The sequence below is a fragment of the Cavia porcellus genome, unplaced genomic scaffold (assembly GCF_034190915.1).
Source record: "Cavia porcellus strain 051 isolate PalLab524CR breed Dunkin Hartley unplaced genomic scaffold, mCavPor4.1 scaffold_6, whole genome shotgun sequence".
NCBI classification, from domain to species: domain Eukaryota; kingdom Metazoa; phylum Chordata; class Mammalia; order Rodentia; family Caviidae; genus Cavia; species Cavia porcellus.
This window is the reverse complement of record NW_026947489.1, coordinates 41,388,967-41,410,024: the sequence shown is the minus strand read 5'-3', so window position 1 is coordinate 41,410,024 and position 21,058 is coordinate 41,388,967. Positions and strand designations below refer to the sequence as shown.

The 21,058-nt window shown below is 50.9% G+C and overlaps 1 protein-coding gene across 1 annotated transcript; it reads left to right on the top strand.

The window, feature by feature from the left end:
- Positions 1-5,681: 5,681 nt before the first annotated feature.
- Npr1 (natriuretic peptide receptor 1) lies at positions 5,682-20,045 on the top strand. Its single transcript, XM_063250502.1, has 22 exons — positions 5,682-6,693; positions 7,289-7,485; positions 8,285-8,398; positions 8,728-8,863; positions 9,200-9,291; positions 9,858-9,993; positions 10,198-10,282; positions 11,300-11,420; positions 11,939-12,013; positions 12,379-12,456; positions 12,849-12,953; positions 13,136-13,207; positions 13,302-13,458; positions 13,863-14,018; positions 14,282-14,450; positions 15,065-15,211; positions 15,313-15,436; positions 15,567-15,635; positions 15,886-16,060; positions 16,218-16,316; positions 19,230-19,321; positions 19,458-20,045. The coding sequence occupies exons 1-22, from the start codon at positions 5,976-5,978 to the stop codon at positions 19,518-19,520; spliced, it is 3,180 nt and encodes a 1,059-aa protein (XP_063106572.1). The 5' UTR covers positions 5,682-5,975; the 3' UTR covers positions 19,521-20,045.
- The last annotated feature ends 1,013 nt before the right edge of the window (positions 20,046-21,058 follow it).

The following is a 21,058-nucleotide window of genomic DNA, read 5'->3' as shown; positions in this document are numbered from 1 at the left end:
TTTCTTTTGTTTTGTTTTGAAAACAGTCTCTAGCTGTGTAGTCTAGCCTGCCTTGAATTCACTGTGTAGTCCAGGCTGGCCTCCACATTACAGCAAGCCTCCTGCCTCAGCCTCCAAGAAAGTGGTAGGATTGATTAGAGGTGTGCACCACGCCTAGTTTAAACATAGATTTTAAGTACAGATATATTCCATCCAGGGAACCACCAACCAGGTTAAAATAAAGAAATATAAATAAAAGAAAAGAATATTTTATCACCTCCATAAATTTACCCATATTCCTTTACCCTGTCCCTAGTAGAAGCAATAATTATCTGGTTCCCACTGTCAAAAGATTAGTTTTGTCTGTTCTTTAGCTCCATGTAAATACACTAATACTGTATATCTGGCTCCTTGTGCTTGTTCTTCTTTGAGATTCTTCCATGCTTTGCATTTATCAGCAATCTCTTATTTATGAGTTGCATTCCACTGGATACATCCATCAGTTTGTGTATCCGGCCTGCTACAGCTGACTTCAAGGCCTTCAGCTCCCACAGTCACAGGCACAGGCATTTGGGTTGTGCAGGTCTGGACCATTATGACCGGTGCTGCTTTGACCATTCTCCTACAAAGGTCCTTGAGATCGGATGCATTTGTTCATTTCACTTGGGTAGGTGTTCAGAATTTATATATAGTGTGTACATACATACACACTAAGTTAATAGTCACTTCATAAATCATTTCTTTTTTTTTTTCCTTGGAGGAGGAGTTGGGGCTTTCTCACTGAGCTACACTCCCTGCCCTTTTTATATTTTGGGTAGCTCTAAATAGATAAACTGCCCAGGCTGGGCTTGAATTTGCAATCCTCCCACCCAGGGCTTTTGATGTGCCAGGATTCCAACACCACCAGGGCCAGTTCTTCGATCTTTGTTTTGGAAGAAACTCTTCACTGACTAGGAAATTCTAGGTTGCAAGTTAATTTCTTGCAGTACATTGCAATATCATCCCACTGCCTTTGATTTCTACTTTTATTTATTTATTTTTGGTACTGGGGATCAAACTCAGTTTCTCACACTTGCCAGGCTTGTGCTGCTAAACTATATTCCCCGAATTCTGCTTTTATTGTGGGAAAAAAACACAAAATGTTGTCAAACTAATTGTTGCTTCTTTGAAGACAATTGATACCTTCTTTTAAAGCTAATCTGGCCAAGTGTGTGGCACATGCCTGGAATTCCAAGACTTGGGAGGCTGAGGCAGAAAGACTGCTATGAGTTTAAGGTCAGTCTGGGATATTTGGTGAGTTCAGGGCTACCCTAAACTACAGTGAGACCTTGTCTAAAAAAAAAAAAAAAAAAAAAATCAGTTTTTTGTTTTGTTTGAGACAGGATGTCCCTATGTAATCCAGGCTGGCCTCGAACTCTGGACCCCTTGAATTCGTGTCTGACACCTAGTTTTTAAAATTTCTCAGCCATGATCTCCTCAAATACTTAGTTTTAATTATTTTCTGATGCCAAATACAAGTGTTGGACTGCCTCCCAGTGCTGTCTGCGTCTCTCTTCACTTGGTTTTCATTCCTTTTTTACCCACGTTCCACTCTAGGTGGTTTCTTCCATCCTTTCTTGCAAGTCACCAGTGGCTTCTCAGTCCAGTCTAATCCATTGTTAAACATGCTTCAGCCATAAATTTTGTTTTTAAGCATTTGGGAATTAGATTTTCTAGTTATGCCTGGTTTATCCTTCTCCCAGCTCCGTTTTGTTGTTTTGAGACAGGGACTAGCTGTGCAGTTCAGTCTGGCCTTGACCGCGCACGGATCCACCTCCCCCAGCTGGGGAGTACAGCAGTGCACCGTACCCCACCTTTGCAGAACCAAATCCAAAGCAGGAAAGTGTTCTGTCGGGGTTTCTAACCTTGGGGAACTCTGGACTTTAATTTTTGTCTCACTAGCCCAACTATTTTCTGCCACAACTTGTGGATCAGCAAATGACCCAGGGTAAAATCATGTTTCCTGTCCTTTCCTCTTAGGTGGAGACATCTTCATTACCTGAGTAGCTCTTTGACTTTCTAACAAAAATTTTTAATTTTACTTTTTAGCTTAAGTAAGGGATTGAAATCAGGGTCTTAAGCCGGGCATGGTGGCTCATGTCTGTAATCCCAGCACTCGGGAGGCTGAGGCAGGAGGATCCTTGCGAGTTCGAGACCAGCCAGGGCTACAAAGTGAGCACAAGGCCAGCCTGAACTGCATAGCGAGACCCTGTCTCAAAAAAGACAAAAAAAAAAAAAAAAAAGAAAAAAGAAAGAAAAGAAAAGAAATCAGGGTCTTGCCCATGATAGGCAAGCACTGTGTGTTAATACATTTTCCTTATCTATTCTCCTGTTGATGGGCATATATGCTGCTTCTAGAATTCAGCAATTCTGAAATGTGCTGGCTATTAGAAAAATATAAATTAAGCTAACACAGATTCCTTCTTACTCCAGAGAGAATGGCTGTCATCAAGAAATGAAATAATAAAAAATACTGGTAAAACTTTGGGGAAAAAATGAACCCTTTTCCATTATTGATGGTAATGTAAACTACTACAACTATTATGGAAATCGGTTATGGAGATTCTTCAAAAAACATAACTAGAAATTCCATTTAATGCAGATATTCCTCTTCTAGGTGTCTTCTTGAGTTGAATCAGATTATCACATTACAGCGATACATGCATACCCGTGTTTATAGTAGCAGTTCTTCATGTATTTATTGGTCATTGTGCTCTTTTGCTGAGAAGTGTCTGTTCATTTCATGTGCCTATTATTTGGCTAGGCCTTTTACTTTGGGAGTCTAATTTTTTTAGTTCTTTATATATTTAGATTAATCCTCTAAGGAGTAGCAGCCAAAATTCTTTTCCCATTCCGTGGATTGTCTTTTCAACCGATCATTTCTTTTGCCATGCAGGTTCTTATTTTGATGATTCAATTTGTTGATTCTCAGTACTGTTTTTTGTGCAACTGAGGTTCTGTTCAGAAAGTCTCTGCCTATAACTTCAAGAGTTTCACCCATTTTCTCAGGTGCAGTGGCACATGCCTATAATCCCAGCATTCTGAAAGCTGAGGCAGAAAGACCAAGCTCAAGGCCAATCATGTGCCACTATGTCATCCATCTCAAACTCACTAGGGAGCCCAGTCTGACCTCAAACTAGTACCAATCCTTCTGTCTCAGGCTCCCAAGTGCTACAGTTACAGTCATATGCCACACAGCTGGCTTCAAAATAAAATTTTAGAAAGGGCTGAGAATATGGGTCAGTCCTCCCTAGGCTCAATCTACAGTACAATAAGTAAGTAAAAAATAATATTTTTTCATCTGGACTGGGGATATGGCTCACTGGTAGTTACACATGCACAAAGCCCTGGATTCAGTCACTAGCACTGAGAAAAAAGAAATCCAATTTTTTTAGTGGTCTGAAGCTCCACAGTTAATTTATTCTTGAGAGGAGTTCAACTGCTAAATCGTATTTTTAGTCCAAACATATCTTCTGTCCAATTAGCTCCACCAATGTAGAGATCTGTTAGACACCTCTACTTGGGTGTCTACAAGCACCTCAAACTCAATCAATAAAAATTATCAGGGCTGGGGATATATAGTTCAGTGGCATAGTGCCTGCCTGGCAAGCAAGCACAAGGTCCTGAGTTTGACTCCTGCTACAAAAAAAAAAAAAAAAAAAAAAATCATTTTCCCAAGACTTCTTGAGCTTCCCCACTAGTAGGATCAAAGTCATCCAGACCCTCACTCCCTAAATCCTCCTGATAAAACATCTCCTTGTTTCCTGTCTGGCCCCCTTCCTCTATAGGACAAGATACTATGCTGTCACTTGCAAGAGCTTTGGTGGCCAATCTGCTCAGCTGCCTCTCCAGCAGTCATCCCTGCAGGCAACACCTTGCTTCCCAGATCAGAGGTGACAACAAATCCCTTTGCAACCAGGCAGGTCAGGCCCTTTGCAACCAGGCAGGTCAGGCCCGTGAGCAAAGCAAGAAGAGCAAAGCAGAAAGGGCAGGCCAGGATGAACCAGACTCATCTCAACAATGCTTGTCCAATGTGTAGGACCCATATTGCCAGCTCTTACAGCATTCCAAGGAAAGTCAACAATCCAAATACTCATGTATCATCTGCTGATTCTTTATTTTTTTTCAGTTCTGGGGATTGAACCCAAGGCTTCCACAATGAGTTACATCTCCAGCCCTTTTATATATTTTTTTTAATTTTTTTTGTCTTTTTCGTTTTTATCGGTACCAGGGATCAAACTCACGACTGCCTGCTTGCAAGGAAAGCGCTTATGCCACTGAGCTAAATCCCCTGCCCCCCTTTTGTATTTTTGAGACAGGGTCTCACTAAGTCACTAAGTTGCCTAGGCTGGCCTCATACTTGTGATCCTCCTGATTCAGCCTCCCACAGTCCTGGGATTACAAGTAAAGGCCATTATACTTTGCCTATGTACTGAGTTTAAGTACAGGCAATTAAATAAAATATACAGAGAGAACATAAGACCAACATGTGAAACTGGCCCCTGGGCTCCAGGCTCTAGATGGTAAGAACAGTCAAAGGTCTCCTAAAATTACTTATATAAGATTTTATTTCAGTATTTTTTTTTCAGTATTCCGAGTGCTCCCCCTACCACAGCAAGGTATCTTTCTCATCCTTCTACTTTTGTTTTTGTTTTTTTCTTCTACTATTGTTGAATTCTCTTTGGAAATTCCTGGTTTCAATTCAAGCAGAATTACTACCCCCTTTTTTGAGACCCTCAACAATTTATCCACATTTCTGCAACAGCGCTTATGAGATACTCCGTTATGCTATTGTTATGCTTTGTCCTCATAGGCACGTTCTTGTGCCTTGGAATCCAGTGGGTGTTGAGGACCCTCTGGCAGTATCTGCTTATCAATTTTCAGATCCTACGACCCGCTTAGGCGCAAGGTTGGAGAGCTTGGAGGCGCAAGGCGATCAATAATGTCCGCTGACCCTTAGAGGGCAGACTGACTCCACAGCGCTGAGGATCCGGGTTGCAGCCGTCAGGGCTTTGGAACCCTCTCTCGGGTTTGCGTCTCCAAGGGTCATTTCCAGTGCCATCTCCCCTCCACCACCACAGCCCCCACACTACGTTCTGGGAGCGGCCCTGAGGTTACACCTGCAGGTGCACATAGACTCACGGCCACCTACTCGCCGCCTCCACGCTCCCGGTCTTGCGGGGGGCCTAAAGGGTTAACTCCACCTCCCACCTGGTCCCTTTGCTCCACGAATCCTCAGTCTGGAGGAAGGGGGAGGGAAATCATTAATGGGTTGGGTGACTGGGACTCTGATTCGTTTGCCTGCGGCTCCAACGCATTTCCCGGGGACCCACCACACTCTTGCCCCACCCAGGCCACGCGCGTCCACACACTCGCACCTCTCCCAGCCGAGATCTCAAACCAGCGTCTCGCTTTCCCCAGAGGGAGTCAGGTAAGCAGGACAGCCAAGGGGAGCTTCACGGCGCTGCCACTTCCACGCGTCCCTCGTCGGCCGCCTCCCGCTTCGGCGAAGGCTCCGGTGCGTGGAGCTTCCCCAGAGCGGAACCGTCGGGTCACCAAGCCGCGCGGAGGAACCACGAGAGAGCGAGCGCTCGGCTGGACGGCGGGGAAGGAGTTAAGCGCCCAGCACTGGGAGGGGAAGCAGCTGGGAGGGAGGTTTCGCAGCTTGGCTCTGGTCCCTGCCAGGGCCCCCCCTTGGACAGCCGGGGACTTGAGCCGGCCAGCCGCCCTGCGCGCGCCCACGAACACGCTCTCCCTTCGCGCCCGCGCTCTCTGTTCCCAGTCCTAGTGTCGTCTGCGCTCACTCGCCCTCCGGATCCCTGCTGCACCCCGCCCCGCCCCCACCTGCCCGGTGCGCCCTCCGCGGCGCGCCAGTCTCCCGCGCTCGGCTCCTGCGCAGGGTCGCGCCGCCGAGCCAGGCACCCGCGACCATGGAAGGCGAGCCGGCCCGCTGAGCCATGCTTGGCCCCCCGCGTCCTGCCGGCGCCCGGGCGCGCCAGGCCCTGCTTCTGCTCCTGCCGCCTCTGCTGCTGCTCCGGGGCGGCCAGGCGGGCAACCTGACGGTCGCCGTCGTATTACCGCTGACCAACACCTCGTACCCGTGGTCGTGGGCGCGGGTGGGGCCCGCCGTGGCGCTGGCCCTCGCCCGCGTGGAGGCGCAGCGCGATCTCCTGCCGGGCTGGACGGTGCGCACGGTGCTGGGCAGCAGCGAGAATGCGCAGGGAGCCTGCTCCGACACCGCCGCGCCGCTGGCCGCAGTGGACCTAAAGTGGGAGCACGACCCCGCGCTGTTCCTGGGCCCCGGCTGCGTGTACGCGGCCGCCCCGGTGGGCCGCTTTACTGCTCACTGGCGCGTGCCGCTGCTGACCGCCGGCGCCCCAGCGCTGGGCTTCGGCGCCAAGGACGAGTACGCGCTCACCACGCGCTCCGGGCCCAGCCACGCCAAGCTCGGCGACTTCGTGGCTGCGCTGCACCGACGGCTGGGCTGGGAGCGCCGGGCGCTCTTGGCCTATGCCTACCGGCCCGACGACGAAAAACCCTGCTTCTTCGTCGTGGAGGGCTTGTACATGCGCGTCCGTGATCGCCTCAACATCACGGTGGACCACGTAGAGTTCGCCGAGGGCGACCACAACCACTACGCCAGACTGCTGCGGACAGTTCAGCGCAAAGCACGAGGTGAGAGGCGCGGCCTGCCGTCACCCAGTGCCTTTCCTGCGCGCGGGCTTTTGTCTCCTTGCTCGACTGGGCGGGTCTGCGCCATTCCTGTCTTGGCCTCCCCAGCCCTTCCTACCCGATTTTCCATTTCTCTCCCCACCACGCACTCCCTGCCACTCCCCTATGGGTATCTTGCTTCCCCAACTCCCGACCATCCGGGGTTAACAGGACAGAGAAAACTTGCTTGCTTCTGGCACCTAGTGTGTCCTCAGCTGCATTCTCTTCCCTTTTCTCCCTATTTTTTCATTCCTTCCGCCTTCGACTTGCAGCCTTTCCTCCGCTTTGCTCCCACACCCCTCTCTCTCCTCTCCTCTCCTCTCCTCTCCTCTCCAACTGGCCCTTCCTTCCTTCCCTCCCCGCCTGGCTCCACCTGCCCCACATTCTGCTCCCTTTCTCCAGCAGTACTTCTTCCCCTTCCCCACTCCACACCTCCTCCTCCTTCCCACCTTCCTTTTTCTCCTGTCAGCTGAGCCCAGAGTTGTCACTGTAACCTCAGCAGCATCTGCACGATGCCCCAGGTCCCTTCCCTACTCTCTGACTCTCTCTTCTCCTCCAGTTATCTACATCTGCAGCTCTCCGGATGCCTTCAGGACCCTGATGCTTCTGGCCTTGGACTTGGGCCTCAGTGGGGAGGACTACGTTTTCTTCCACCTGGATATCTTTGGGCACAGCCTGAGAGGGTCGCAGGCCCCAGATCCCCGGCCCTGGGAGAGAGGGGATGGGCAAGACATCAGTGCCCGCCTGGCCTTTCAGGTGAGTGCCCTGCTTAGGCCCTGCTTGTGGGACTCAACTTGTAGCACATTCTTTCTGTTCACTGTGTCCTAAGTATCTGAAAGTATTGCATTAAAAAGTCTATTTTATTTCATTGTACTGGAGATTGAACCCAGAGCTTTTATACTGAGCTACATCCCCCAAACACCCCCCTACACACCTTTTTTAAGGAGAGGTTTAATCTGGCTCATATCCAGCGCTTGCTTGTTTACTTATCTATTTTTGTATTTGTTTGGCTTCTTTTTAAAAGACAGGGTCTCACTATTTAGTTCAGGCTAGTCTTGTACTCACTAAGTAGTTCATGCTGGCCTCAAACTTGCCGGATGCTTTCTACCTCAGCCTTCTGAGTACTAGGCCTACCAGTGAACAATGGCATGCATGGCTTTTTTTTTTTTTTTTTTTCCTGAGATAGCATCTCACAAGTTGCTGAGTTTTCCAGGGTGAGCTTGAGTTTGAGATTCTCCTGCTTCAGCCTCCCAGAGTGCACCAACATACCTGGCTAAAAAGAGGCTCTTGATGGATGATTATAGGGAATTAAGCAGTGAAAGTGGAGGGGTGGTTCATAGCCAGGAGGCTAAAAGATGAAGCAGAGGCTTGAAGTGGGAGGACATTAAAGTCTCAGACCTGACAGAACTTGAATCCCTTGCTTAAGAACAGGCATCCTCTCGTACTGAACATGAGGTCCAGTTGGACCTTGACCTAAGCAGTAAGGTGGGCCCAGGAGGTGGGTTCTCAGGGTACTGGAGAATTGGCATCAGGTCTTTACCAACCCCTTCTTCAGGCTGCCAAGATCATTACATATAAAGAACCGGATAATCCTGAGTACTCAGAATTCCTAAAGCAGCTAAAACGCGTGGCCCTTGAGCAGTTCAACTTCACCATGGAGGATGGCCTGGTAGGAGGGGGTCCTGGGACCCTTCAGTGTGACCCTCTGCTGGTCTCCAACCTGTCCTCTCAGCTATCCCAGCATTCCAGGGTCTTCCCATCTCTCCCTTCTGTTGTTCCCACATCCTGATAATTGAGGGGACGGTAGCAAGTTCAGCCAGTGACACAGATCAGCCAGTGCCTGATCTGCCTGGCAGGCAGGTAGATACCACTGGTAATGCAGTCCCAACTCTCTGGTGTGGTTGTCAGCTTCTGCACTCCCCTCACCACGTCCTCCCTGAGGCAGCTCCACTCACGGCCCTTCCTTCATCCCTTCACTGAGCCGCTTACCTGCTGCAGGAGAACATCATCCCAGCCTCCTTCCACGATGGTCTCCTGCTCTACATTCAGGCAGTGACAGAGACTCTGGCACATGGGGGAACCATCACCAACGGGGAAGACATCACTCAGAGGATGTGGAACCGAAGCTTCCCAGGTCAGGGCATGAAGGCAGCAGGAAAAGACTGTCTTGGAGGACAGTAAATCCAAGGTGCCCCTGCAGGAGGCTATCAGAAGCCCTATAGTACCCCCCACCCACACTGTTGTCTTCCTGGCTTCTCTGAGGGCCCTCCACAGCATCTCCATGCCTCTGCCTCAAACTCCATCAGATCATCCTGGGCACTAATTGCAGTATTTCCCGAGGCCTACGCAACTGTCCCTTTCACCCTGTTCCATACATGCATGTGTTTGGAGACCAGGGATACAGCAATGAAGTGGGCATCCCTGGACTGCCGTTCTCTCACAACACAGCCTCTGTTCCCTGTGCCCACAGGTGTGACAGGATACCTGAAAATCGACAGCAGTGGAGACCGGGAGACTGACTTCTCCCTGTGGAGTGTGGACCCTGACACTGGTGCCTTCAGGGTGTGTTCATGTACACAGAAGATAGTGCCAGCTTGGATTATCTTACCTCCCTAGGTCCCTCACAGCCCTGCCAAGGCATCTGCTAGTTCTGTGTTCACCTTGCTGTGCTGGTGTACCTACAAGAGCCCTCCATACGAGGGACCTCGTCTGGGAGCACAACCAGAATGATAGGCATCACTCTTGGGGCACCAGTATCTGAAGAGGGGTAGGGTAGACAGGCCCCCTCCTAGCAGAATCAGGGCAACGCAGGGCTGGGCGGACTGTGTCTGCTCAGCTCTGTGCATGCAGTAGGGACTGGAAGAGACTGAGGCCACAGGCAGCAAGGACCAGTTCCTCCAGTGAAAGCTTCCCAAGCAGTGCTCATAGCTTAGGCTGCAGAATGTGGCTCTTGAGACCCTTGGGTGTGGGTGTGGGGCCTGTCTACATGTGGTCATAGAAGAGTGGACAATACCTGGCTGCCCAGACACAGGTGTTGCCAGCAAATACGAGGTAGGAGGCAGGACTGGGCCCTCTCCCCCAGGAGACTACAGCCAAGTCCTGCCCATGCCACTCCTGCTCTCCCATAGGTTGTGCTGAACTACAATGGGACTTCCCAGAAGCTGGTGGCCGAGTCAGGACGTCAGTTATACTGGCCTCTGGGTTACCCTCCTCCTGATGTCCCTAAATGTGGCTTTGACAATGAGGACCCAGCCTGCAGCCAAGGTGACTGCCCCATCTGAAATGCTGCTCCTCCCCAGGAAGGAGTCTAGTGGGGAATCTGTTCCCTCTTGAGGCTTTTGTGGAGACAACACCACCTCCTATTTTTTTCTCCCCTTCATCTATCATCTCAGTTTACTGATTGACTATTAGAACTTGTTGCTCATGCTCACCCACATCTTTCTTGCCCCAACTTGGCCTCTGCTGCAGGCCACTTTTCTACCTTGGAGGTGCTGGCGGTGGTGGGAAGCCTCTTGATGCTGAGCATTCTGATTGTCTCCTTCTTTGTATACAGGTGAGCCGTGGCACTGGGAGATCGCAGGGACCCAACAGGAAAGGGAGAGCTTTGGGATATAAAGAGGGAGCAGGAAAAGGAAATGGGATGAGAGGAGAGGGGGGTAAGAATGGGCATTGCCTGGGAGGTCGGGAGATGCTAGAAGGTGCAGAGAAGTTGGGGGTAACAGCAGAGTAATGTGGGTTCTGATCTAGAATTGGTTTTCCCTGTGCTCCTACAGGCCAGACGGGAAGCAGTGGTTCAGACCTTAGGCCTGCCTGGCACGAGGGTACAGGCCTACAGTCCCAGAACTCGGGGAGGTTGGAGTAGAAAGATTGCAGATTCAAGCCCAACCTGGGAAATTCAGCAATCTGTCTCAAAAATTTTGTATTTTGATACAGGCTTTTACTGTGTAGCCCAGGCTGTCCTCAAACTCACAGTGATCCTTCTGGCCTCCATTTCCCCAGTACTGGGATTCCGGGCATGTGTCACACACAATATTTCATTTTTATTCCTCTTACAGGAATGAAATAAAACTGAGCATAGTAGTACATAAAGGCAAGAGGATCACAAGTTTGAGACCAACTTGGGCAATTTAGTGAGACCCTGTCTCAAGATAAAAAGGCTAGGGCTGAAGCTCAGTGGTAGTGTATGCTTGGTTTCAATCTCAGGTACCCCAAAAGGGAGGAAAATGGAGAGGGGGAGGGATTCTGACACTATCAGGACATGTGCTGCTTCTGTAGTCACCCCATTATGCCAGGACACCTAGAACCCAGGGTAAAACAGACCCAGTCTGGGAGAAACCAGAATGATAGGGACTCATGGGGAGGGGTTATGGATGCCCCTGGTTTCCAAGGGATGACACTGAAGAGGCTACTCCAGGGTCCCCGTGAGGGAGTTCACCCCAGCCTTCTGTCAGCCCAGGGGGAGGCATCCCTATTCATCTTGGCACGGTCCCAGGGCCCTGAGAGGCTCCTCAGAACCCCCTTCCCCAGGCTGGGTCTCAGATGTGAGCTCAGCTGCAGGCTTCATGTCCAGAAAGATGCAGCTGGAGAAGGAGCTGGCCTCGGAGCTGTGGCGGGTGCGCTGGGAGGACGTGCAGCCCAGCAGCATGGAGAGACACCTCCGGAGCGCCGGCAGCCGACTGACACTGAGCGGGGTGAGCACACGCCTGTGGGAGGCCTGGGTGCCTAGGGCGGTGCCTGATGCATTGGGGAGAGAGCTGGGTACTATGCCCAGCCCCACACTTGCTGTGTGACAGTTCCTCTCTGAGACAGTCTCAGATGCCAGCTTTAACGCCAGAGCCTCCCTCACAGGGTGCTTTCAGAGGTTACAGGAGTAGAAAATGTGAAAACACAAGCACAAAGCAAGTGAAGGAGGAGAGGCTCACGTGCTGTGAAATACAGAGGACAGTGATACACAGCAAAGCCAGGGTGGTAAAGAACCAGAACGCTTTGCCGGATATGGTGGCACCTGCCTGGAATCCCAGTGCTCTGGAAGGCAGGAAGATGGCAACTTTGTGACTTAGTGGGACGCTGTCCCTAAAGAAACAGTAAAAAGCCTGAGGTCCTGGGTTCAGTCCCCATTATTCCAAATAAATAAGTGAAAGATTTCTGGCTTCACTGGGATGCAAACAGGCCTGGGGGCTGACCATGCCTCCTGCTCTCCACCCTCCAGAGAGGCTCCAATTATGGCTCCCTGCTAACAACAGAGGGCCAGTTCCAAGTCTATGCCAAGACAGCGTACTACAAGGTGAGTTGGGAAGGTCTGCTGGTGGTGCCCAGGGCTGGAGTGGCTGCACGCTCTTTGGCGGGGGGGTCCCAACATGGGCTGTCAGAGCAGCTGGCACTCCAGGGCATTGGGTGGTGCTTGGCTCAGTGGCAGTCTTTGTTTCCTTTTTATTTTTATTAGCACATATTCACAGTCCACAATGATGACATTCTTCGTGTGGAGTTGGTACCTGTACACAATGCATCTCAATCCCTTTTCATCCCTCTCCCCTTTCCTCCCCTCCCTCTGTTTCTCGTTTCCCTTCCCATTTGAAGAAGATCTCCCTGCCTCCTCTTAGCTGTCTTCAATTTTGCCCTTCATTTACATTTTGGGTATTTCTTACTCAGGGCAATCTCGTGGCTGTGAAACATGTGAACCGTAAGCGCATTGAGCTGACCCGGAAAGTCCTGTTTGAACTGAAGCATGTAATGTGTGGGAGTGCGGTGTGGGTCTGGGGAAGGGTCCCACTCATGGGAGACCAGGAGTCTGGTTGACAGAGCTGGTTATGGCAGGACTCATGATATCCTGGAAAAACCAGGGTATGCAGGCTGGGCATGGGCTCTTGGGATAAAAGAATTGGTCATGAGATGAGAGACCACTGGAGAACTTAGAGGAAAGTGCTCCGGGTTCATCTGTGATGATCTTGGGGGTTCAGCAGGCGGGGGACTAAAGGACACTGTGGGAGTCACACTCAGTCCCAGTCATGTCTACGAATAGAGAGTTAAGAGGGGGTGGTCCCAAGGCCAGAGGGAAGCCTGGGGAGGCATGAGTTCTGTCAGGCTCTTATGCCACCACCACCCCCGCCCTGCCACCATAGATGCGAGATGTGCAGAATGAGCACCTGACCAGGTTTGTGGGCGCCTGCACTGACCCTCCCAACATCTGTATCCTCACTGAGTACTGTCCTCGGGGTAGCCTTCAGGTGAGCAGGACAGGCCTGGGCTTCTCCCTGTTTCTGACCTCACTGGCCCTTCAGTAAAGTGGGAGCAGGAGGTGACAATGGCACTGGCGTAGACCCGAAGGGTTGCCCAGTGTATGTGGGGCCCCTCCACCCTCCTACTCCCAGGGGTCTGCAGGGTACCATCTGTCTCCCACCCCCCGCAGGACATTCTGGAGAATGAGAGCATCACCCTGGACTGGATGTTCCGGTATTCACTCACCAATGACATCGTCAAGGTGGGCCCAGAGGAGCCCATGGGCGGTAGCAGGGAGAACTCGACCTGCTTTTGGACATGGCTTAAGTTCCACTGTGCCTCCCCAAATTTCCCAGGGAATGCTATTTCTACATAATGGGGCCATTTGCTCCCATGGGAACCTCAAGTCATCCAACTGCGTGGTGGATGGGCGCTTTGTCCTTAAGATCACTGACTATGGCTTGGAGAGCTTCAGGGACCCAGAGCCTGAGCAAGGACACATCCTCTATGCCAGTGAGCCCAACGGTCATCTCTTACTCTCTCCCACCAGCACACCCCAGGAGGAAGATGGAGGCCTGGCCTACCTGTCCTGACTCCAGGCTCAGTTCTCACTATAAAGAGGGAGGGCCCAGACTATAGGGTCTCACAGCCTCTTCTTGCTCTTAGCACTGGGTGATAGGACTAGACCTGTCCTAGGCACATCTCCTTCAAAGCTTTCCGTGATGCTCCCCACCTGAATCCCACTCCCATTATCACATCATTCTGATTTTTAGGATGGTCACAGGGTATTATATTCACTTGCTAGTTTTTCTTTTCCCAGTAGGATGTAAAGTCCCTTATCCCTTAGCTCCGAGATTCCTTGCCCTATGACTCTTTTTTTTTTTTTTGCCCTATGACTCTTGACCTCTGACCCTCAGAAAAGTTGTGGACAGCCCCAGAGTTCCTCCGAATGGCTTCTCCTCCTGCCCGGGGCTCCCAGGCTGGTGACGTGTACAGCTTTGGCATCATCCTTCAGGAGATAGCCCTGAGGAGTGGGGTATTCCACGTGGAAGGTTTGGATCTCAGCCCCAAAGGTGAGAGAACCACATTGTCTCCCAGCCCTACCAAAGTCTTGACCAACCCTGACCCCAGGATGGAGACCCCTGGAAACACCCTTACCTCTTCCTTCTAGAAGAGGCCCAACCACCAGCTTGCTGCACTGCTGCAGGGACCATCCTGCCCTACTCCCCACACCCTACCCAGGTCCCAGACTTTCCAGCCCACCCCCGCTGGTGTCCCCATCTCCCTGCAGGCCCCTGGGTAGCCCCACCCTTCAGCCCCTCTCTTCCCACAACAGAGATCATTGAGCGCGTGACCCGGGGTGAGCAGCCTCCTTTCCGGCCCTCCCTGGCCCTGCAGAGCCACATGGAGGAGCTGGGGCAGCTGATGCAGCGGTGCTGGGCAGAGGACCCACAGGAGCGGCCACCCTTCCAGCAGATCCGCCTGACGCTGCGCAAGTTTAACAGGTCATTGGTGTTAGTCACAGACTCCTACCCTATGACTACAGCTGCTGAAAGTCTGTCCCTGCAGCAGTAGATGCGGCCCATTCCAGCCCACACAGCCCCTTCACAGCCCTCTGCAGATGTTCCGTGACTTGGCTGTCCCCAGATCCCCTACCATTCGTCCTGCTTTCCTCCAGCCACATCAGCACTCCACACCCTTCCTGCAGCACTGCCCCATAGACTGCGAAGTAATTTGGCCTCGCTTTCCTGACCTCCACCTCCTTCCAGAGCCTCCCACGAGTTCCCACCCTGACGTGGTCTCCCTTTCCCAATGTGCCCCTTGCCTCGGGCCCAGTTCTCCCTCACAGCCCTCTGCTACCTGTGTTCCTGTCACTTTGTCCTTAGCGATCCTTGTGACCTCTTCACCTCCTCCTAACTCTAGAGTCCAAAAAACACAAACAAGACGTGGTTGTATCTGAAGCACCGTATTTTTTTTTTTTTTTGAAGCACCATATTTGAGCCAGAGTCTCAGACATAAATTAAACTTCCTTCCTGCCCTTTCCCCCTATTCTGCTGTGCCCAGGAGGGCACTCCAGGGCAGAGGTGTGGGCCTTCTCATACCCACACCCTGCCCACAGGGAGCATAGCAGTAACATCCTGGACAACCTGCTGTCACGCATGGAGCAGTACGCCAACAACCTGGAGGAGCTGGTGGAGGAGCGCACCCAGGCCTACCTGGAAGAGAAGCGTAAGGCTGAGGCTCTGCTCTACCAGATCCTGCCTCAGTGAGTGCCCAGCTCTGGGGACCAGGGACAGCCCTTGCACACTGCAGTCCCTGTCCCCACCTCACCTCGCCCTGTCATCTGCACCCACCATGGCCCCTCAGTTCAGTAGCTGAGCAGCTAAAGCGCGGGGAGACTGTCCAGGCAGAAGCCTTTGATAGTGTGACCATCTACTTCAGTGACATCGTGGGTTTCACTGCGCTATCAGCAGAGAGCACACCCATGCAGGTGAGCCAGGCCTTGGCCACAGTTGAAGGCCAGGCGAGTTGATTTGTGTCACTTCCATATCTGTCCCTGAGGTCCCAGCTCCAGGTGAGGGCCTGACTCCCCACCCCTCTTGATTTTTCCTGCCTTCCAGGTAGTGACCCTGCTCAATGACCTGTACACTTGCTTTGATGCTGTCATAGACAACTTTGATGTCTACAAGGTGAGGGAACAAGTAGGAATAGGAAGGGACAGACACAGAAGCACAGAAAGAGTCAGAAAAAGGTGAGCAGGCAGAACAAGAGATCAGAGTATGTATGTGGGCAGAGACAATGACCCAAGGGATCCAGAAGTAGGCAGAGAATTCACGGGGATGGGGGACAAGGACAGACAGCAGCAGGTGTTTGGAGACACTGTACATGGTGCAGTGGCCCTTGGCTCTTGCCTCATCTTGCTCCCCACATACACCCCAGGTAGAGACAATTGGCGATGCCTACATGGTGGTTTCGGGGCTCCCAGTTCGAAATGGGCGGCTCCATGCCCGTGAGGTGGCCCGCATGGCCCTGGCACTGCTGGAGGCTGTGCGCTCCTTCCGCATCCGACATCGGCCACAGGAGCAGCTGCGCCTGCGCATAGGCATCCATACAGGTGAGGCCTCCACCGATCTCAGAGACCTGCAGGAGGAGGAACTGTCTCTGGGCCCAGCACCTCCTAACACAGCTGGAACCTCCTGTCCCCCTCCTGTCCCTCCCGTATGCTGCCCTCCCTTGTTGAACACAGGCTCTGTCCTGGCCTTGCCCTCTAGGACCCGTGTGCGCTGGTGTGGTAGGCCTGAAGATGCCCCGCTACTGCCTCTTCGGAGACACAGTCAACACGGCCTCCAGAATGGAGTCGAATGGGGAAGGTAGGATGCCCTCCTGGAGGGAAGAGGAGGGCCGGCAGCCAAGGGCAAGCCGTGCTGTGCAGACCTTATGCTCGCTCCTCCCCAGCTCCCTTCGCTAGTGCAAGTGCCCATCCATTTATGAGTTAACATTACAAGTTGCAAACACATTATTACACCTACCTGCATAACACTATGGCTTAGCTTGGCCTACTCCAAAAGTGCTCTGAGCCTTGCCACCATCCAACACAGAGCTTACTTTATTTAAAAAAAGTGTCAAGCCTTTCTTGTACAAGCACAGATGAGTGTTTTGTAGACATGATGGGAGATGGAAACAAAACGTCCAGAAACATGCAGGCAACACAGTATAATCCAGAGGACCAGTTATTTACCTGCACAGTCACTGCTGTTGCCCAGAACCATAGGAGAGTAACATCTGCCTATTACTAGCCCAGGAAATGATCGAAATTCAGCCAGCATGATGGTGCATGCCATCATGGTCTCCAGCACTCTAGGAGGGCCAAAGCAGGAAGGTCACAAATGTGACCAAAGCAGGAAGGTCACAAATTCAAGCCTAGGCTGGGCAATTTAGCAACTTAGTAACATCCTATCCCAAAATGAAAACATTTTTTAAAGGGCTAGAGATGTAGCAAAGGCCCTGGTTTCAATTCTCAGTACTGCAAGAAAAAAAAATATTAATAGCTTGTTGAATTGCATCACTGTCATACTTGCACTAACAGAAAATCCTAAATTGGAGTGATGGCAAGTCAGGGACCTGCAGTTCACTCTGGGCAGATCATCCTGAATGAGAGGAACACCTCTCCTTGCCAAAAAGGTGTTCACAAACCAGTGTTCAGTAGTTCTCACAGGAGTCTCGCATCCAAGGTTCACCCCTCCAGCTGCGGTGTGCGGGAGGCGGCTTCAGAGCTGGCCTCTCGCCTGTGAATCTCTGCACTCCAGCGTGTGCTCACCAGCCACGTGCTCATCTGCTGTGTCTCACAGAACCTTGGTTTTCCTCACTATGAAGACAGTAAAATATTAACCCCCCCCCCCAGAGGTGATAAGAGAATGCTGTCTTAAACACCTGGGACATAATTGTCATTCACCTTTCTGAGTCTCTTTCCCCCATAGTGACCCCTATATCAGGGTTGGAAAAAAAACCTAGCATTCCTATAATCCCAGCTCTAGGGAGGGTGAGGCAGGAGGATCACAAGTTTGCAGCCAACCTAAGCTACATAGTGAGAACCAGCCTCAAACAACCAAAAAAAAAAAAAAAAAAAAAAAAAATCTTAGAACAATCTTTGACGTACCATAAATATCTAATTAATGTTTTTTTGACCCCTTACTTGGCCTTGCCTACTGTTTCTTGTCAATCATCCTGTATTTTGACCCAGTTCAATTCAAAAACAATTTTTTTTTCTTTTTTCTTTTTTTTTTTTTTTGAGACAGGATCTTTCTACATAGTTCAGGCTGGCCTTGAAATCACTATGTAGCCTAGACAGGCCTTGAACTTTTGCCAGTCCTTATGCCTCAGCCTCCTGCGTGCTGGGACAGGTATGTGCCACCATGCCCAACTTCAGTTCAGTACATATTCACTGACCAATTAATAAGTGCCAGGCCCAGATAGGTGAGAAGCCCATGTGGACCCCACCCCAGACTCGCTGGGAAAGAAAGGCTACTTGAGAGTCTGTGCTCAGAGGGAGCTGGCTCAGCAGACATTCTCTGGGCTGTGTGTCCTGGGCCTGGGGTAGGAGAGCCTCCTGCTGAGGTCCATTCCTCACATTCCTCTAGGAGCTCATTCCCAGAAATGGCTCAGCAACACAGGCTGCTGTGATGCAGACCTCAGAAGTAAGGTCACGAGTTCAGAGAAAAGCCAAAGGGTGTGGGCCAGAGGGCCCCTCCATCCCTGACCACCCACCCTCAGCTCAGCTTCCCAGCCGTAAAATGAGACTATTGAGTCAAATAAAATAACGGTGACAGAAACAAGGTACATAGCGCTACGGTCTGTTTAAATATTTTTAAATATTTGTTTTGCAGTGCTGCTGATCAAATTAGGATAAATTTATTATTATTATTATTATCATTATCATTATTGCAGTACTGGAGAGGCAAACACAGGACCTTGTGCATCCTGGGCACTCTATCACAGAGCTGCTTCTCTAGCCCAAATGTTAAATTTAATTCTCACAATAGTAACAAAGTAGGTGCTTTCACTATCAGCATTTCACAGATTAGGAAAATGAGGCACAGTTTATATAACTCACCCAAGCAGGTGTCCAAGCTGGGAGTGTACCATGGTGGAGAAGACCCACATGGCAGGCTTTCACCAGCGTGCTGACCTGGGCCCCTGGGGCAGCTGACACTACAGAGCTGTTTAGTTTTGGAAATGCTCTGTAATGTGTACTGTCCAGTGTCATAGACTCTACTCACATGTACCAGTTGATTGCTTGAAAGGTATGCAGTGAAACTCAGGCACTGAATTTTTTTTCTTTTTCTCTGTTTTGTTGTCTTGGTTTGATTTTTTGGGATGGGGTCTTTCTCCATAGTCCAGGATGGTCTTAAACTTGCTCTGTAGCCAAGACTGATCTTGAACTCAAAGCAGTCTTCCTGCCTCAGCCTCCTGAATGCTGAGGAACAGGTGGATGACACCATGCCTGGTTTAAGGCACTTTTTTTTTTTTAATTTTTATTTTTTTTAAGGCACTTTATTTTTAAGTGTATTTAATTTTAACTAGGTACAAGCATATGTGACTAGTGGCTACCATATTGGATAGCACAGCTCTCAAGTCTTAAAGGACCCAGTATGGGCACACATTATATAGAGGAGGTAAAGGAGGAGGGCCTCTATCTACCCACAGAGTCCCTATAGGGTCCCTTCTGCACTTTGCTGCTCACATCCCAGACATCCCTCACTTTCCTTGTCCCCTGTCCTACCCAGCCTTGAAGATCCACTTGTCTTCTGAGACCAAGGCTGTCCTGGAGGACTTTGATGGTTTTGAGCTGGAGCTTCGAGGAGATGTAGAAATGAAGGTAGAAGAGGAAGCTCCGGCCTCACCGCTGGGACCCACCTGTTACCTTTCTGGAGCAGCTGAAGGCACTCGCCTCTCCCTGTGAGAAGGTGGGTGTGCCACTGGCCGCCCCAGCCGCCTCCTCTTTTTCCTTCCAGGGTAAAGGCAAGGTTCGCACCTACTGGCTCCTGGGAGAGCGGGGAAGTAGCACCCGAGGCTGACCTGCCATCCTGCTGTCCCTCCACCCCTCCCTGGTCAGCCGCCCCCTGCCCTCCCAGCAGCTGAAAGGCTGGAGAAGTGATTGGAGCAGCTCAGCTCTGCTGCCCCGGGGGAGGCACCAGATGTGACCTCCGCCTGGTGTGGGGAGAACTCGGAGCTCACAGGCCTGACCAAAGCGCGCAGTCCCACACCAGCATGTGCAGGAACCTGTGCCCTCACCTCCCTGGCCTGGGGCCAGGCAGAGGCAGAGTCCTCATCTCCTCCCTTCCTCAGCCTTGCCACACTGTGACTTGTTGGAAGGAGAAATTAGCGCCTGGATGGGAATGCGAAAAGAGACTAGGAGGTAAAGAGAGGGAGTGAGGGAAGCCCATCTGGCACTGGCCCACCAAGGCCACACATACCCTCTCCAGCTCCACCCTGTCCCCACCACCCCTGCACCCTGCAGTGAACACAGGCTTGCGGGAGAAGCTGGGCTGACATCTTGCTGCTCCTGTGCACAAAGACCATTAAAGTCTTTATTCCAGTGACAGCGTCTCTTCTTGAAAGAGAAGGTTGCCAGCAAACATGTTAGCTACTGTTTGCTTCAAAAAGACCATTTCTCGGGCTGGGGATTAGCTCAGCGATATAAGCGCCTGCCTGGCAAGCATGAGTTCAATTCCCCACCACCACCACCACAAAAAAAAAAAAAAAAAAAGTCCATTTCACAAACAGGGAATGCGAGGTCTGGAAAGGGCTGCTAGCATCTTCAATCTTGGGAGACCATAGCCCAGTATAGTGGAAACTCCATGGAGAGTCCTATGGAGCCCTTATTGGTGTGAGATCTGTCCTAGTTGGTGCATTAGAAATTAAAACAACCACCAAAAGAGGTTGGAGGCCAGGGATTTAGCTCAGTGGTGTAAGTGCCTATTTGGCAAGTACAAGGTCCTGAGTTCAATTCCTAGTACAAAAAAAAAAAAAAAAAAAAGAAGAAGAAATCTTTTAAAATTCATTTAAAATAATAATGATAAACATATTACATATTAATTTTTTACTGCTTTATCAAGGACATTCTTAAAAGGCATACCCTTTTCACCATGTGGTAAGGAAGAGTGGGGTAAGGAGTTTACCACTGTGCCTTGATAGTCAAAGGACTTGGCAGGATTGCCCCCTGTCACACCAAGGACAACACACCCACAAAGCCAAGTGTGCTAGTCTTATGGGAGTCATTTGACCTCTACCCCTCAAGCGACTCTGCAGGATCTGCAGGGCACACATAAAGAACTGCTTCATTCCCAGGGGCCGGCATGTACTACAGGGGTAACACTGTTAGTGTGCACGGAATTGGAGAGGCCTGGGAACCAGGAAGTGGGAACATATGGGTCCATTTTAAACTCAGTTGAGATTTGAGGATTGTCTGTCTACCCCTCCATTCCCTATGTCAGTGCAGACAAATGTGATAGTTCACAAAACGCCTCTGGGCTGGGCTCAGGACCCTTCTTGCCCTGCTCTAGCTACCCAACCCAACCCCCTTCCTAGGCAGGCAGGCAGGCAGGAATGCGGG

Excerpts from the sequence above, each read along its gene's own strand:
- Npr1 (XM_063250502.1), top strand. The coding sequence starts at position 5,976 with ATGCTTGGCCCCCCGCGTCCTGCCGGCGCCCGGGCGCGCCAGGCCCTG. Across the intron at positions 8,399-8,727 it reads TCACCATGGAGGATGGCCTG|GAGAACATCATCCCAGCCTC; the intron begins GTAGGAGGGGGT and ends TACCTGCTGCAG. Across the intron at positions 11,421-11,938 it reads GCCGACTGACACTGAGCGGG|AGAGGCTCCAATTATGGCTC; the intron begins GTGAGCACACGC and ends TCCACCCTCCAG.